This window comes from Ovis aries, chromosome 16 (genome assembly GCF_016772045.2).
Source record: "Ovis aries strain OAR_USU_Benz2616 breed Rambouillet chromosome 16, ARS-UI_Ramb_v3.0, whole genome shotgun sequence".
Classification (NCBI taxonomy): Eukaryota; Metazoa; Chordata; class Mammalia; order Artiodactyla; family Bovidae; genus Ovis; species Ovis aries.
The window spans coordinates 14,290,773-14,309,132 of NC_056069.1; the positions used below are offsets into that span (position 1 = coordinate 14,290,773).

An 18,360-nucleotide genomic window follows, 5' to 3' on the forward strand; every position below is an offset into this window, starting at 1 on the left:
GCATAGTCAATAAAGCAGAAATAGATGTTTTTCTGGAACTCTCTTGCTTTTTCCATGATCCAGCAGATGTTGGCAATTTGATCTCTGATTCTTCTGCCTTTTCTAAAACCAGCTTGAACATCAGGAAGTTCATGGTTCACGTGTTGCTTAAGCCTGGCTTGGAGAATTTTGAGCATTACTTTACTAGCATGTGAGATGAGTGTAATTGTGCGGTAGTTTGAGCATTCTTTGGTGTTGCCTTTCTTTGGGATTGGCATGAAAACTGACCTTTTCCAGTCCTGTGGCCACTGCTGAGTTTTCCAAATTTGTTGGCATATTGAGTGCAGCACTCTCACAGCATCATCTTTCAGGATTTGAAATAGCTCAACTGGAATTCCATCACCTCCACTAGCTTTGTTCGTAGTGATGCTTTCTAAGGCCCACTTGACTTCACATTCCAGGGTGTCTGGCTCTAGATTAGTGATCACATCATCATGATTATCTGGGTTGTGAAGATCTTTTTTGTACAGTTCTTCCGTGTATTCTTGCCACCTCTTCTTAATATCTTCTGCTTCTGTTAGGTCCATACCATTTCTGTCCTTTATTGAGCCCATCTTTGCACGAAATGTTCCTTGGTATCTCTAATTTTCTTGAAGAAATCAAGGGAGGTATAAATGTATGATACTTCACAAATTATGTCTGTTATGGTTCACAGTTGATCAGTATGTACTCTCTCACTGGTGTACAATTTATTTGATTTCAGAGATTTACTGAGCAGCTGCTATATTTACCAAATATATAATATATTATGGATACATTGATAATGAAAACAGTCTTCTCTTCTGAAGGAATATGTCTTTTTATCACTGTCTCTTTTTCTCTTTTCCTTGGTCAGTTTTCCAGCTCTTGATCATTTCAAGAACATCTTCTAACTCACGCTTTTTTTGGTATTCTTTTTTTTCTTTCATAATAATACTAAGACTTTTTTTGTTGTTTCCTCTGATTGTACAAAAACAGTGTTGCGTATGTACTGGCACTTTAGCCTGAATCTAGGCAACCATACTAAATGTCATTGTATTTGTTACCATCACCCCTGTTTCAGTTAAAAATATCCTTGATGAAGCAGAAGAATTATTAATTTTATTAAATCATGACCCTAAAGTGCATGTCTTTAACAAATCATCTGTTTCATAGAATGGGAAGTATGTAATCCTCCTTTTGCTTCATGTCTTAGTCTGTTGGTTATTATAATGAAAAGTGCTTGTGCAGTTGTTTGAGATGAACTAGCTACTTTTTCCTGGAACACAATTTTTATTTAAAAGAACAAATGAAAAACTATGGATGGTTAGCAGAAATTCACTTGAAAAATGAACAAAAGAGCTTAGTATTCAGTCCCTGGGTTGGCAAGATCCTCTGGAGAAGGAAATGGCAACCCACTCCAGTGCTCTTGCCTGGAAAATCCCATGGACAGAGGAACCTGGTAGGCTACAGCCTCTGGGGTCACAAAGAGTCAGACACAACTGAGCTACTTCACTTCACTTCACTTCATAGCAGCATTGTCCATAGTAGCCCCATATCAGGAACTACAGCAAATTCTTCATCATTGAATGGATAATTAAATGGCATATTTACATTGGAAATCTATATAGCAGTGAAAACGAATGATGTGTATAGCTAGACAGCTCAGCAAAGATTATGCTTTCTAACAGATTGCTGAATAAAAGAAGCAAGTTATAAAAGAATAAGTACACTGTGATTCCACTTGTATAGATTTCAAAACCAGGCAGAGTTAACATATATGGTTTAGAGTTGCATAGGGAATGATTACCCAAGAAGTCAGGATAGTGGTTCTCTCTCAGGGTAAAAAGGATATAACTGTTAAGGTGAGTACAGGAGACAAGAACTTTATTATTCTGAAAATGTGTGTTTCTTAAATTTGGTGGAGATATGATGGATGTTTGCTTTATAGTTTTTCTCTAAGATGTAAATATATGTTTTATTCTCTCTTATGTCATATATTATGAGCATAAGAGAATAAGATTAACCTCCCCAGAAAAATAAAACAACAAACAAGAAAATATGATTAAGAAATACGATAAAGGAGTTAATCTGACTGGTGACTAATTTTACATGTGTTGTATATATTGCCTGCTATAAAACTCAGAGTCAATAAACCATCACACCTTAACATTATTTTTAAACAAAGCTGAAGTTTATCTTGAAGTAGTTGTTATAAGAATGATTCATAAGACCTCTGTTTCTTGCGGTCTTATTCAAAACGGCTTTATACTCAGTTTGGCTGAATGCAAGACTTTTCCTAGGCACTGCTCTATTGTACGCTTGTGTTAAATGTCACCGTGGAGAAATCTGAGGTTAATCTGATTATCTTACTATTACAGGTAATTTGTTCTTTTGCCTTGTGTTGCCCCCAATATATTTTGTTTTTGATGTTCAGTAATTTTACTAGGATGTGATCCAATGTGGATGCACCTGTGTCAGTTTTTCCTAGGATGTAGAATAATTCACGTTTGATGAGATTTGAGCCATTTTTATTTCTTGAAAGTTTTCTTGTACTTTTAAATCACTTTTCTTAGTGTTTATTATTTTGATTCTTCTCTTTGGGAATAATAGTGATACATATATTGGATTCTTTTACTTTGATTCTTTTAAACTCTGCTTTTTTTATACTTCTGTGAGGAATATTTTTAGCAGTTGCCTGTTTTTCTTATTTGCTACCTCAGCGTGGCCTTTTTCTTGTAATAGTTATATTCTCCTCCTCCTCCTCCATTTATTCCCTCTGACAGTTCATGTTTTCATCTCTTGTCTTACCATATCTTCCCTGATTACTTGTATCTCCACATTGAATTCTTGTTTTTCTGAAATGATGGCTTTGTTAAGTTTGGGTTCATACATGTCCAATTTTTATCTTCTCTGTAGCAATATTTTTTTCTGCCAAATGTCCTTCATCTTGTTTGTATTTTCCTATTCTTTTTTTTCTTTTAAATATTTAATATATTTGTTGACACACTTCTTTTTCCTTTTGAACCACACATCTTTGAATGAGTTTGATTTTTCTGGATGAACTACTTGTAGAAGGTTATGTTGCAGAGGGACCAGAGCTATTTTGTCAACAGAAATGTATTAATGATATACAGTGTTGCATGACTGAAATTCTTTAACTCTGTATTTTTTTTAAAAATAACTACTGGCAAGATAGAATCTCTCTTTCACCTTTTCTCACTGACAGACTGATTCCTACAAATATGGTTTGTTTGACTCCCCAGTCAGCCCCATCTACTCTTGTGACAACTAGAATAAGGGTGTATATTCCAACAGTTTGCACCCTTATTCCAGCTGTTTATAAGAAGTATTGTTGGTTCTGTCCCTCAGGTTGTTGAACTTAACTTCAGAGACCATGCTCTACTCGTTTTAGCTTATATCAATTATTACTGTCCCCTCTGTGTGTCTTTCTTCATTCCTCTTTGATTTTTCTGTATTTAATCATCCCTCCATGTACATTATGACATGGTGGTTTATGGTTTTACAAGTTTTCTACTTTTCATTGAATGTGGAGTTTATGTTTCTTTTTTCCCATTTTTTTTATTGCTTTTGAGTGATATATTAGAGGAAAAGGGAAAACTTTTTACTCCCAGTGTAGAAATAAGTGTCCTTTAAACTTTGAGATACAATCAGAAGTACTAGGATATGAGAAGGGGAATTCCTAGTCTTTCATTTGTATCGCGTAGGGGAGGTTTAGCTGAAAATGTTCATCAAACAATTTATTTCCTGGGAAAGAAAGAAAGCAAAAAGCCTACTTTGTTTTAACAGATTTTGTACTTCATTTTTTGAAAAGTTAAGAATAATTTTGGAATACTTTGGTTTCAGGATTACTTAGCTTTCCATAATTGGCTATGCTATCCTTGTTATTAGTCACTAAGTCGTGTGACTCTTTGCAACCTTATGGCCTGTAGCCCACCAGCTTCCTCTGTCTGTGGAATTCCCCAGGCAAGAACACTGGAGTGGGTTGCTGTTTCCTAATGATGTTATCCTAATCGAGTACAAACTTCTATCATTGGATTTGAGATTTGTTTTGCCTTACTTATAAGCCAATAAGTTAGCTTATCACTGTTGTATGGATGCTAGCAAAAGGCATGAGTTCCTGAATCAGGCACTTAAGCACAGCAAGTAGTATAAGCATTAGTATATTTATTTTGTTTCCTTTTGGAAGGAACCCAAAATCCCACATGGGCAGCACAGTATGGCCTCAGATAAATGCCACACAAGTAGTCGGTTTATATCAAAACTGAGAAACAGTGAGCTTGGGGAATCTAATACTTCTATGTGTGCTAAGTTGCTTCAGTCATGTCCAACTCTTTGCAACTCTATGGACTGTAGCCAGGCTCCTCTGTCCTTGGGATTCTCCAGGCAAGAAAATACTGGAGCAGGTTGCCGTTTCCTTCTCCAGGGGATCTTCCCAACCCAGGGATTAAACCTGAGTCTCTTGTCTCCTGCATCGGCAGACAGGTTCTTTACCACTAGGGCCACCTGGGAAGCCCAATACTTTTATAACAAAGGGATGTAACCTCATTTCTCAAAGTTATTCTGAGGAATGTCCTGGGGCCTTAAGAGCAAGCCTTGCAAACGTATCATACTCAGCAAAATATGGGAAATCATAAGAGCGTCTCTCTCATTTCTCTCTCTCTCTCTACCTATATGTGCCTTTATCTCTCTCTGTCAAACAAATGACAATCATTACCTAATCTGAAGTATTTTATTAAACACATAAAACCAACCATGATAATGTTCTCTTCCTATCACTGTTCTTTCAGTGGAGTGGGCACCAGGTTCACCAACTCTCCTTTGTTCTTTTTTTTTAAATTATTATTTACCTCAAGAGCAGGGGGCTGAGTTTATTTTTTATCTGTTTATCTATCTTTCCTTAGATCTTGGCACATCATCATTATCAGTCCCAGCAAGAACCCTTCTTGTTTTAATATGTGTTGTGCTTAGTTACTCAGTTGTGTCCAACTCTTTGCGACCCCATGGACTATAGCCTACTAGGCTCCTCTGTCCATGGGGATTCTAGGCAGGAATACTGAAGTGGGCTGCCATGCCCTCTTCCAGGGGATCTTTCCAACCCAGGAATCGAACCCATGTCTCTCACGTTGCATCTGGATTCTTGACCGTCTGATCCATGAAGGAAGCCCAAGAATACTGGAATGAGTAGCCTATCCTTTCTCCAGGGGAACTTCCCAACCCAGGAATCGAACTGGGGTCTCCTGCATTGCAGGCAGATTCTTTACCAGCTGAGCTACCAGGGAAGCCCTGTTTTAATATATGTAAATGTACATTTCTGTATTCTCATTTTCACTCCCTTGCTTCCCTCTTTCCTTTGATAAAATTGATACCTATATTTGGGCTCCCCATGTGGCACTAGTGGTAAAGAACACCTCCCAGTGCAGGAAGCATAAAGGATGAGGGTTGGATCCCTGGGTCGGGAAGATACCCTGGAGAATGGAATGGCAACCCACTCCAGTGTCCTTGCCTGGAGAATTCCCATGGACAGAGGAGCCTGGTAGACTATGGTCCATGGGATCACAAAGAGTCAGACATGACTGAAGTGACTTAGCATATTTGAAATCATCTGTATCCTTGCAAAATATTGCAGATTGTTTTATATATGTCTGTTTATTTTTTGACTTAAGTTTGAAATGTTTTCAAACTTATGGAGAAAATGACATAGTAGAAAGAGTTCCCATATGTTCTTGAGTCATATTTTTTTAATTGTTAATATTTTGCAACATTTCTTTCTCTTATGTACATGTATTTTTTCTGTACTATTTGAAAATAAGTTGAAGACATGCCCCCTATCCCTAAATATTTCAGTATCTTTCCTAAGAAGAAAAAACAGTCTCTTACATAACCACAGTATGATTATCAAGTTAGTTTAATATTTATACACTATTATTATCTGATATGTAATCCATATTCAGATTTCCTCAGTTGTCTCAGCAGTGATTTTTTTAACCTTTCCCTCCTCCAGTCTAGTTTCTGTTGCATTTGCTCATGTCTCTTTAGTCTTTAACTCTCCGGGACAGTTCCTTGGCCTTTCTTTGTTATTTGATAATATGTATGTAATTTTTGTTTGTATGATATACTGGTGTAGACCTTGTTCCTTTTCTCAGTTTTTCAGTGTTTCTAAGATCCACCTATATTTATGTGTAGACGTCTATCTTGTTTGTTACTTCCAACTTCTGCCTAGTTTTCCATAGTATGCATCTGCCAAAGTTTACTTATCCATTCCCCAGTGACAAACACCTATATTGTCTTCAACTCCTTGCTATCGTAAATAATTCTGTCACTAACATCCCCATACATGTTCCTTTTAGGAATATTTCTGGAATATCTCTCCAAGAATAGAATTGCTGGGTCATAATGTTTCTTCTATTTAATTTAATCAAAGTACTGCTGAATTGCCTTATGGAACAGCTGCCCTGCCACACTTTAACTGTTCTATACTAAGATCTCAGTTTCTCTATACCATTGCCAATATTTAGTCCTAGGTAACATTCTCACTTTTGCTAATATGATGGTTTAAAGTTTGCTCTCATTTATTTTCTCTAATTACTAGTGGATTTCATTTCTTTTGCCAAACTCCTCACTGATAGTGTTTGCTCAGGAAGGAGCTTTTCTGTAATACGCACACACATACACACACCACAGGCACGCACACATACACACACACACTCCAGCCTGGTCAATGTACTAGAGGGATATTTTGAAGCTGATGGCATGAATGGCAATTGTAAAGTCCCATTACACTTTGTGTCACTGTCAGTAAACCAGTTGACATTAGTCATATCATTTCTCGGAATTTTTACATTTTAAATATAATTTGTAAAAGTATACATTCTCCTAGACAACTGAAACCAAGATCCTTAAGACAGCTATCTGCACCTGACCCTTAACCTATGAAGATTATGTAGAAATAGAACTTAAGATTTACTTCTTCAGATACTTGAATTCATTAATTTTCAAATCTTTTCCCTTATTTACTTCTGAATTTTTAAAAACTATGTACTCTATTGGTTATTTTTCAGTTGGTGTCCAAAATTTGTTATGTCTAACTAATTGCAAAGAATAGAATTTCTAGAGTACTGCAGAAATTACTTTGTAAAAAGTAAAAACCTCCTTAAATATACCTGATTGAATCTAAATGCCATAGCAATTTGGTAGCTATCATTATGCATTTTAAAAATACACAAATAAGGTCTTCTGGTTTTTGTTTCTTATTTTTGCAGTGTTGTATTGGTTTCTGTCCTATAGCAACACGCATTAGCCATAGTTATACATACATCCTCTCCCTCCCTGGCCTTCCTCCCCTGCCTCCGTCGCATGCCTCCAGGTCAGCATGGAGCACCAGACTGGGCTTCCTGTGCTGCACAGCTTCTTACAGGCTGTCCATCTTACACCTGATAGTGTACATGTGTTGATGCCACTTTCTCCATTCCTCTCACACTCCCTTTCCCCGACTGTGTCCACAAGGCCATTCTCTACATCTGTGTCTCCATTCCTTCCCTGCAAATAGGTTCAACAGTGCCATTTTCTAGATTTCATATATATGCGTTAATATTCTATATGTGTTTTTCTCTTTCTGACTTACTTTATTTAACAGACTCTAGGTTCATCCACTTCACCAGAACTTACTCAAAGTCATTCTTTTTTATGGCTAAGAAATATTCTATTGTATATGTGTACCATAGCTTCTTTATCCATTTGGTTCTTCTTTTATAGTCAAATTTAGATCTTTTTTCCCCTTCTTTAGCTCAGTGTTTCTGCTGCTCCTTTCCCTCCCAGAATATCATTCCTAATGCATATTTTAATATTTCTTAACATTTTTTAAAAACATATTTTTATGCTTTAAAGTATTTCAATTATATAAAATATCTCTACAACAAAAAATTTAAGTTACAATTACATTTTTTAAATTTCCTGTGATCATAAAAAATCTTTTTTCTGGGTTATATGTTCATTACATTACAATTATTAATAATTGATTAGAAGAATATATACATATTATGAATTTTAATAAATAGTTAAACATAAAAGTAAAGTTTATGTTAGAAAATATATCTTTACTAGACTTGATCTTAGCCAAAAGACCAAGAAGCAATAGAAGATGTATCTTTAAATGTATATTTTCAATTACTGTATTTACCTCTGTACTGTTAGAATAAGACAGGGTTTCAGCACCAATTCAGCTGCTTTATTTTTTTTCTATAGATGTGAATGTTGATAAAATTGGATAACATATGTAGTTGAGTGAAGAGATTTTATTATAGAAATATCACTCAGTTCTTTTGAATTATTTGTTAAAACAAACTTGGGGATCTATCATCAAAATTTTTAACAACCCATCAGCTATTAATTTGATTATATCATCCTATAAACTTGATGAAAGCAAGAAACTACATATGTTACTCAATCACTGAAATCATTCTTCTTCTTAGTCCTGACACTGTTTCTAATTGTCTCTTTCCTTGACACCCATGTTTTTATACCCTGAGGCAATGAACTATTACAAAATTATGGATGAGTGAAAGGTAAATTTTTCTGTTGTAAGGTGGGAGAAATATGATTTCAAAAGAAACTTTACTTTCATAGAAAAGAGTAAATAAAAAATTATGGAATCTTTAAAAAATGATTTTCTTACGCCATCTGTGCCTGCATACACCTATCTTAACATAACTCAGGGATTTGTATGCTGCTGCTGCTGCTAAACAGAAATGATATTTTTAAAGCTGTCATTTTTCCCAGAAAATCATTTAGCATCAACTTTTGTGAGAAATAGAGTATTAAGTTTATTGAGTTATAAATTTACAGTAAGGAACTTTTTAATGTAAATCAGTAGCTGCAAATTTATATATGTTTTGACAAAATGTATATCTAATTCAACAAACAGTATACTCCATCATTATGTTCCTGGAAGAGGTTGACTTGAGTGTGTTGATGTCAAACCCAAGACTAAGTATTGATATTCTTGGAAGGTTATTTGGTGGTTTCATTTAGGGTGCTCATATAATTCTCTTCTTTTGCTTATGTTAGTCCCTACACCTGAATAATTAGTTCCTCCTCCCTCGTCCCACCATATCTGTCTTAATGATAGCTCTTTAATACTATATTTGTGAATTCAGCTTACCATACATGTCTCAAATCTAATCCCTCTTCTCTGTCCCATGCCCTCATTCAGATCTACCTCATTTTCCAATTGGTTATCATCTTTTATCTGTGCTCCCTGGCTCCATTCTCTTTCTACTCTATTGTCTCCACCACAGAATTACTATAATAACTTTTCTAAAATTTGGATCAATTCCATATTCTCCTGCTTAGAAATTTTCAGTTGCTCTTACTGACAAATCTTTAAAGTCTGTGCACTTGCTAAAGTGTTGATACTTTCTTACATGTATTAGCTTAAGACTGTCTGTTCTCAACTACTTTTCCAAATTTTTCTCCAGCAGCTATTCTTATCTGTTTTTTACTTGTGTCACACAAATTACCTATTTCCTTGAACAGATATAATGGTGCACTTACTAGAATGTCACAGTGGACACAAGGATATTTTTTAGTGATTTCGCCTAAACTTCTGACTCCTTGTGATGAAAGACTTAACTTTATTCATATGCAGTGATCCTTTACAGAAAAATTTTATGATTTATCATTGAGATATGTTTTCAGATCACAGTGATAGCACTCAGCATAGCTATAGGACACAGGAAAAAAATGACAAAGAAACGCTTTAAAAAATCAGAGAGGCCATGTTAAAGAAAAGACTATATTCATAATCCTTAAATGTATCAAGATTTTTCAAAAGGTGGTTTGAAAGCACATACATACACAAACATAAATTACATAATATATTGAATTCTCCTTTATACATACTAAGAAAAAGAGTTTTTATGTTTTGCCTATAACATAGAACTCTATGGATCATAACTATCTTTTCATAATTCCATTTTGGATTCAGCATTATGAAGTAGCTTGAACTCTAGCAGGTATTAGGTAGGGGCTATTAACAGTTTCAACACTTAGTAACTGTATGATTTTTATGGGTCAATTATACATCCCTGTCTATTCAAGGAGAGACTATCATATGAGATAACATTTGAGAGTATAGTATAAATTTAAACAGATTTAGAAATACATTATATCATTGAATTATTCCTTAATCTCTTTACATTAATCCTATATTTCCTTAGAGAATCTAGTCTATCTTGATAGAAGCCATATGTTGATAGGGCTAATAAATGATCTAAAAAGGAAATAAAACATATTGAGGGTTTGTTTTATTTATTTTTTTCTAATTTTTCTTGTATGTTTCTTATGTTTCTTCCTTGTCAAAACAGTTTTGGTATGAACCATGATGGAATTGGAAATTCTTGTGGGACAAAAGGTCATGAAGCAGCAAAACTTATGGCAGCTCACATTACTGCAAATACCAATCCCTTTTCCTGGTCTGCCTGCAGCCGAGATTATATCACCAGCTTTCTAGAGTAAGTAATCTCTGGAGAGTGATGATGAATTGCTCCAGAAGTAAGCCATTGATAGAAGCCTAATATGTAGTGCTTCAAACTTTACATAATGAGTAACTTTTATGGGTCCCAGTGATACTTCAGACTGTTCCCCAAATACTTTAATATATCATTGTGGCAAATTTTAAATTTTTTTCTTTGTACTCAAATAGAACACAGACTAAATTAGGGGGACACAAACAGATTAAGGAACTGGAGTAAGACTGTAAAAGGAGTTGATGATGTGAGTTAGAAATGTTAAATAAATGGGAAGGAATGTTAGAAAGAATTTAGATTTACATAACTTAGTAATGCATAAGCCAAGCGTTATTTCAGTGATTACATATTTCATTTTGTTGGTTAAAAAAAAAACTGAGTTCTGTAGAAATGCCAAAGTATCCAATAGTAACAAACAACAACAACAACAACAAAAAAAAACCAAAACCCAGGAAATGAAAATAAGAAAATGAAAATTTGTCTTCGAAAATATATTAAAGTGACTCATCTTTTCTCCAGTTTGAGAACTTCTTTGCTGGTCCTTTAACGTATATTCTAAGAGTCCGGTTATTTAAATTTGAAGACTATAAATTAGCTCAGGTGTAACTATGTTTAGGAAAGCAGATGTTTTTCCATATTTCACCTGCGTAGAACTTTAAGATTAGACTTTGGAAACCGTTAGACTTAGGTCTCACTCTCTAACAGTGTGATCTTGGTCATTCATGTTTTTTACTTAAACTTTCTAATATTCAGTGACTTCATTTGTTGAATAAATTTAGGTAATGATACACATATTATTAAGTTGTTATGTAAATAATTATGTATAACACCATAATGTATATAAAGCACTTAATAGACATTCATTATGTGGTACATTAAATAATATCAAGGTTTTAAGCACTGTTGTTCTATCATTACCTTCCACTGTTTTCTGCCTTTTTTTTCTGAGGAGGAGTGATGAAGTATTGTGAAAGAGTTGGTCATACACAAAGTACAGGAGAGCAACAGAAATTCTTTTTAAAAACTGTCTTTGTTTAAAGTTCACCTTAACATGGTCATAGTGTAACGTTTTAGAAATTCAGAGGGAGACCTGGGTTTGATCCCTGGGTCGGGAAGATCACCTAGAAAAGGGAATGTCTATCCACTCCAGTATTCTTACCTGGAAAATTCCATGGGCAGAGGAGCCTGGCAAGCTACAGTCCATGGGTTGCAAAGAGTTGGACACAACTGAGCGACCAACATTTTCTTTCTAACACTATGTAGGGTAATAATACTTACTAAGATTTTGATTCATATCTGCTAAGAACCAGATTATATTCTTAAAACTTATAATTGCATATTTTTAAAAGCCCCAGACAAGAGATTTTATTAATAAATTACAGAGAGCAGTGCTTTGCTCAGTCAAAGATCAAAAGAAAAATGTTTAAAATGGACTCTTTTGAATTAATGTGATAATGAAATTGAAGGAATTGGAAGTATTTTTAGAAGGTAGCTTTTCTGGATGGCTATACTATAACCTAACAATTGTTAATTTTTGTAATAGATAAATTATAATACTTGCCTTGTGCCAAAACTGGGTGAAGGACCACAGAAAATTTGACATCTTTTTGTAGTTTTTTAACACAAAGCACTAGCAGTATCATTTTCTGAGATGTTTTAACAAGATCATATAACCTAAACTTTAAGCACTGTTGAAGATCTACTCTCCCCAGAAATGAAGCCAGATCTGGAATTTCTCCCTTGACTTGGCTCATGTTTTTATAATGGAATCTTAGTGTCTATCTCCAGAAAGACAAACTGTATGAATGCTCAGTATTCCTGTGCATTTTTGAAGACTTTTCTCTGCTTGTTTTTTGCTTTTTTTTCCTTCCCCAAGTACATCATTTCTCTCTGCTCTGTCTTGTTTCTCTTGTACAGCCCATTTGCTAGGAATATCTCTTTATACTAAATACAAGGACTGGTTTTGATCTCTTGCCAGACCCCGTGTAGTTAAAACTGTATTAAGGCTGTTAAAACATTCCAAAAGGGAATCCCTAAATTGCTGATAAAACACAGTTAAGAAATCACCACTGGTTTGTTGAGAGATGTAAAATTATTACTAGTTACAATAAATCATTCCACTGAATTAATTGAAAGAATTAATCCAAAAAGCATTATGTAAGCCTTATTGCCTCTTTGCATTTTCTATGTGTAAGCATAATTAGTGTTGACAGGGTTCTAGTGGGTTTATTATCCTGTATTTTATAAAAATATTTCTGTTGCATCCTCATGGGAATGCTCACAAAATTAAAGGCATTAGTAAAAGATAGATGTGAAAGACAATGGGTAGGGATTTGGGGAGAAGTTGGCATCTCTTCCCCTCTCTTTAATAGTAAACTAAATAACTCTGATTGTAATCTGACCAAGCAATAAAGGTTTTTTAAACACAAGGCCCTTTAAAAAGGTCAGTTCACTGGAGCACAAAGATACAGTAGTAACTTTCTTGAATTTCTTTGTTCCTCTTTATTAATGCAGGGGACTTAATTGCTTTAACAGCTTTGTGTGATATTTTAAAAAATCCAGTGATATTTTGATTAGGGATTGAGGTTACATTTATGTTTTATAGTTGGCTCAAAAAGACTCATAACATTTTATTTTAGTTTCTCTTCTCAAGAAAAAGAAATCTTGAAAGATGAATTGTTTAGGAACTGCAGCCCTGCCAACAGAATGCATACTTTTCTCTACTTAGTGACTATATAGGCCAAGGATGATGGTGGATTTTAACAATAAGCTTTCTATGATTTATAGAGATTCACTATTCACTATGTTCAACTGAAAGCAATTCCATGGCCTTTAAATGCCAATAGAGTAAAAAAAGTCTCTCGTGTCATTCTGAAACACTAGGTGCTATTGATCAATCAGGAGATGGTGTTTACCAACTCCCAATATTTTTTTTCAGATTTCTTAAACTCGGTGATTCAATAAGTGGTTCATGAATCGCCCAGAAGCCGTCCTGATTAAATAATAAAGAACCCATTACCGTTAAAATGGACGTGTTATGCCAGCTTCTGATGTTTTCGACGACGGCTTTGCAGGTAGTGTCCTTCCTATCTGCCTGCGGGACTTATTTATTTATTTATTTATTCATTTATTTATTTATTTAGAAACTAGAGAAGATGAACCTGGTATTATGGCTCACATTCACTGATGTCTATGGGCTAATTTACCAGGCAGTAGAAGGCAGCCAGAAGTAATTGAGGCCAGTTTTTCATATATTTTCCACCACTTAGTGGTAGTACAGAGTAATTTCATATAGTCCTCAAAAATCCTGGGGCCTCTGTGAATCAACTCTTGCTGTATTTAAATTAAAGTCTGTTATATTGTTTGAACTGTCAGAGATCCGTAGCAAAATTTCCTACAGTTCCAAATTAAATATTTTCACAGAAAAGATGGAAGCTGAAAAAAAGAGAAGCAATATTATGGTTGAAGATGAACTAGAAAGAAAGGTAGAGCTGCAAGAGAAGTGATATAAGATGAACAGGACAAGTAAGGCACTTAACAATTCTTCTAGAGCAATTACTTTTGAAGGTCGCTATCGGTAGTCTATTAGACAGAAAACAACTTTTATAGATGGGACCTCTTTTTTATGTGGAGCCAAAAAACAGCTTAGCAAAACAAATTTCTCCTCCTTCCATTTATCTGACATATTTTGGGGACTTCACTCTAACCCATGAATATCTTTGATAAGTCATAATTACATATGGAGAGAAAGAGCATAGCTTAGTAAACATGATTAGCATAGTGTTTGCATATTGGAAGCCTCAAGTTCAGTTGTGTTCAAGTATCCCAGTCCTATAGAGGGCAAGAGATAAAGGTCTGACTTAGAGTAACTCATTTTAAAGGTAATATATTGTTAGTTTTGTCAAGATTGGTAAAGCAATTTATGAAAATGTAGTAGGTAAGACACTTGACTTGCCATAGATGAGACACCTAATTCATTTTTGCCTAATTTACGTGTGTTAGCACAACTTTATAGGAAAAAGTGGATGTTATATTATCTGTTAACTTTTTGTTGTTGTTGTTAAGAAACTGTTAAGATATAATCAGGGTTATATAGAAAGATTTATTTCTTAGATTGACCCACTGTTATCGGGTGAAGATCTGTACTTTATAGTGTAATTGTTTAACTAAAAAATAAATCTTAAATTACAATTATGTTTTCATGTGTTCTGGAAACAAAGCCAAGACACCATATTTTACATAAGAATCTGTACATTTTAATTGAAGACACAAATCTGGCTCATGTTCCTATTTTCAAAGCTAATTTTTGAACTCTGTAAATAAGACTTCTCTAAATTAGAAGTAGAATACATAAAATATGACTTTGCTATCATTCTATAAGGATTTCTGGAAATGTAAATATACTTTGATTTACTAAGAGTTTCATAATTAAGGAAAAAGCATATTCTCAAACTAGTAACAAATTTTTTGCCTTGTCTTAGAAGCATAAAGAAAAGTGGAGTGTATTAGTTCAATAATTACCTATATTGCTGTAGACACTAACCAGGATTAGACTTTTAGTTGTGAAATATGTGCTTCTAGGGAACTAATCATACTTCTACTTTTATGGAGTATACAGTTTTGCTCAGGACAAGTATATCTTGTCGCAAGCAATAGTAAGTTGTAATAACATCTTATAGGTGGAATATACGATGTTCTCCATTTCATTTATTAATGAGTGAGGTTTATGTTTTCTGAGTGAAAAAATTCACATATGACACTAGGGCACAAGCTCGCTATGCTTAAAAGTGGCATTTTATGAGAAAATTTAAGAAATTTTATATATAATACTACTACTATTAATTTTAAAATAGCATAAATAACAGACTCAGTATCATAAGAATTATTATGTTGATTAATTCTAACTTTAGTAAAAATTACTCATAGCTTCTTTTTGTTAAAACAGCTATAAAATATGTGTAATTAACTCATATCTGATATTTTTAAGAAAATCATTTATACCAGAAGACAATACAAAATGATTTATATCAGCATAATTTGCAATTTCCAGAAATTAGAAATAATTTAAACACTTGTTAATAGAAATGACATAGTCTTAAATGGAATATCAAAGAACAGTATAAATGAATAGCTTACAATTGTGCACCTCAACATGGATGTGTCTGTCATTCATAGTGTTGAGCAGAAGGATAAAGTCATAAAAGAAAACCTACAAAATGACTCCTTTTATGTAGAATTCAAGAACTGTCAGATGAATAAATTGAGAGATGAATAATTACTGAGAACACCAAAGAAAGTATTATTTTAAAAATCAGGCAAAAACAGTTATTTTAAAAATCATTAATTGCATCCTCTTCCCTGTAGATTCAGAGTTTATACCTTTTATTTATTTGGAGAATGAAAATGTAATATGTGGGCATTAGAAATTTGAATTACACAGAAAAAAATCATTCTTTGGGAGACAAGGAGAGTTGTGATTGAGCACTTGGAAATTTTCTAAGGGGACAAAAAACAGAGAAAACACTTCTTAGAGTTAAATGTACATCTCTCAGGTTCATGTCCTCTATCTTCTTTCTATACCTATATCTGTGATACTTCATAATGGCAACTGATGGCACAGAGGCATGAAAATATCCAGAATTATTATCTTCTAAGGGCTTCCCTGGTGGCTCAGGGCTAAAGAATTTGTCTGCCAATGCAAGAGATGCGGGCACAATCCCTGGGAAAGATCCCTGGAAGAAGGAAATGGCAACCCACTCCAGAATTCTTGCCTGTGAAATCTAATGGACAGAGGAGCCTGGCAGGCTGCAGGGTCTCTTTAAGAGTCAGACAGCTTGAGCAACTAAAGAGTTAATTAATACTTAATGTTTATAGGTTTAACTTACTTGAAAATAACCAAAAAGTAACAGACAGATTTTAGTAACATGCAAAAACTGTTTTTATAGCTTTAACCCTCAGTTAAGAATTAAAATATGAAGACTATCTTACCCCTCAAATATTTCAGTCAAGGTTTTACTGTATGTAATATTTATCATTACTAGAAGGAAAATATGTGGTACATTTTCTACCCAAAATGTAAAAACAGTTTAAGTCAACCTTGCAGATATCCTACACTTGCTATCCTAGAGCCAATACTAGTAGGTAAAACACTAGACTTACAAGCATTGATATTTTGTACAACTATAGCCAAATCCATTTTAAAAGGTTTTTGTTGATGCTGTATTCCTAAATACATGTTTATTATTTAAAGGTCTGGTTTTTTTTTCACTTGTATTTCATATGGTGTTTCTTCTACAATATATATATATATATATATATATATATATATTGGAAAGAGAATGACACATACTAGATAACTAACTAAGCTAAGTCGCTTCAGTCGTGTCCGACTCTGTGTGACCCCATAGACGGCAGCCCACCAGGCTCCCCCGTCCCTGGGATTCTCCAGGCAAGAACACTGAAGTGGGTTGTCATTTCCTTCTCCAATGCATGAAAGTGAAAAGTGAAAGTGAAGTCACTCAGTCGTGTCCGACTCCTAGCAACCCCATGGACTGCAGCCTACCAGGCTCCTCCGTCCATGGGATTTTCCAGGCAAGAGTACTAGAGTGGGGTGCCATTGCCTTCTCCGAGATAACTAACTAGACCACATCAATACAAAGCAATTGAAAGACAAATCACTTTTGGGGTAGACTTTCTCAGAAAGATTTTCCCACAGGGGACCACAGTACATGGCATTCTTTATTGTCTGGAGGCTCCTGCAATAGTCATCTGATTTGGTAGTTTTTAAAGAATGCCAACCAGGATTGAAAGTGAAAAGAAAAAGTGAAAGTCACTCAGTCATGTCTGACTCTTCGTGACCCCATGGACTCCAGGTCAGGAGTGGGTAATCTTTCCCTTCTCCAGGGGATCTTTCCAACCCAGGGATTGAACCGGGGTCTCCTGCAGGTGGATTCTTTACCAGCTGAGCTATTAGGAAAGCCCACCAACCATGATTTGTAGACCATTAATACCTGGGAACAAGAACTTTAAATGAAGTAATTATTGTTGTTTCTTCCTAGGTTAAACCAGTTCTGTTAGCTATCAGGAAAGAATTTTTCCCATGTTTTATTTTTCTCCTCAGGTTATCCTGTTTGTTAACTTTTGGGGGGGTCCGCATACTTCTTTCTCTCAAGTTTTTAGGTGCTAAAATTAATTATGTATACTATTTTTTAATGGATTTTGAGCTGGTGCCACTTAAGTGAATATATCTTATACTTTCTTTGTTATGCTATTGGCAAATATTTAATATCTGTAGGATCCTATACTTAAGTATGTCAGTGTTTAAAAATTTTCCATTAATTTGTATAGAACTTAGCTTGATATTTTATTTTTATTACATATTTAGCTCCTTTCAGAGAGACTTTTATAGTTTGGTTGTAGATAGAGATGAAATTTATATTTTAGGAAAAAAATTAGGAAATAAAACTACTAATGGAATTATCTCATAAATTCTTCTTTTGTTATACTTTCACATTGACCTCTTTATCACTAACCTTAATATAAACTTTGAATTTACTAGTAGAATTTTATTTGGCTAAAATTTGCATGTGAAGCTATTTTATATAATAAAAAGAACTTGCTATTTTTAAAATTCATCTGCAAATGGTCTTTCTTAGTATATGTCAATTTCTAAAAGCATTGTGAACAGAAAATAAAAAGCATTCTGTCATGAAATATGGATAACTGGGTGAAAAAATTTCTCTATTAGTTAGACACCTAGAGCAGTGACAGATGAAATGATTATAATAGCCAATAATAACATCCATCTATTCAGCAC

General features: G+C 34.3%; 1 protein-coding gene across 1 annotated transcript in view; it reads left to right on the forward strand.

The window, feature by feature from the left end:
- ADAMTS6 (ADAM metallopeptidase with thrombospondin type 1 motif 6) overlaps nucleotides 1-18,360 on the forward strand; it is a 289,952-nt gene that overhangs the window by 133,047 nt on the left and 138,545 nt on the right. Inside the window, exon 11 of the mRNA XM_012096844.4 lies at nucleotides 10,383-10,529. Within this exon, the coding sequence (XP_011952234.1) occupies nucleotides 10,383-10,529 (147 nt within the window). The remainder of the gene's footprint in view (nucleotides 1-10,382; nucleotides 10,530-18,360) is intronic.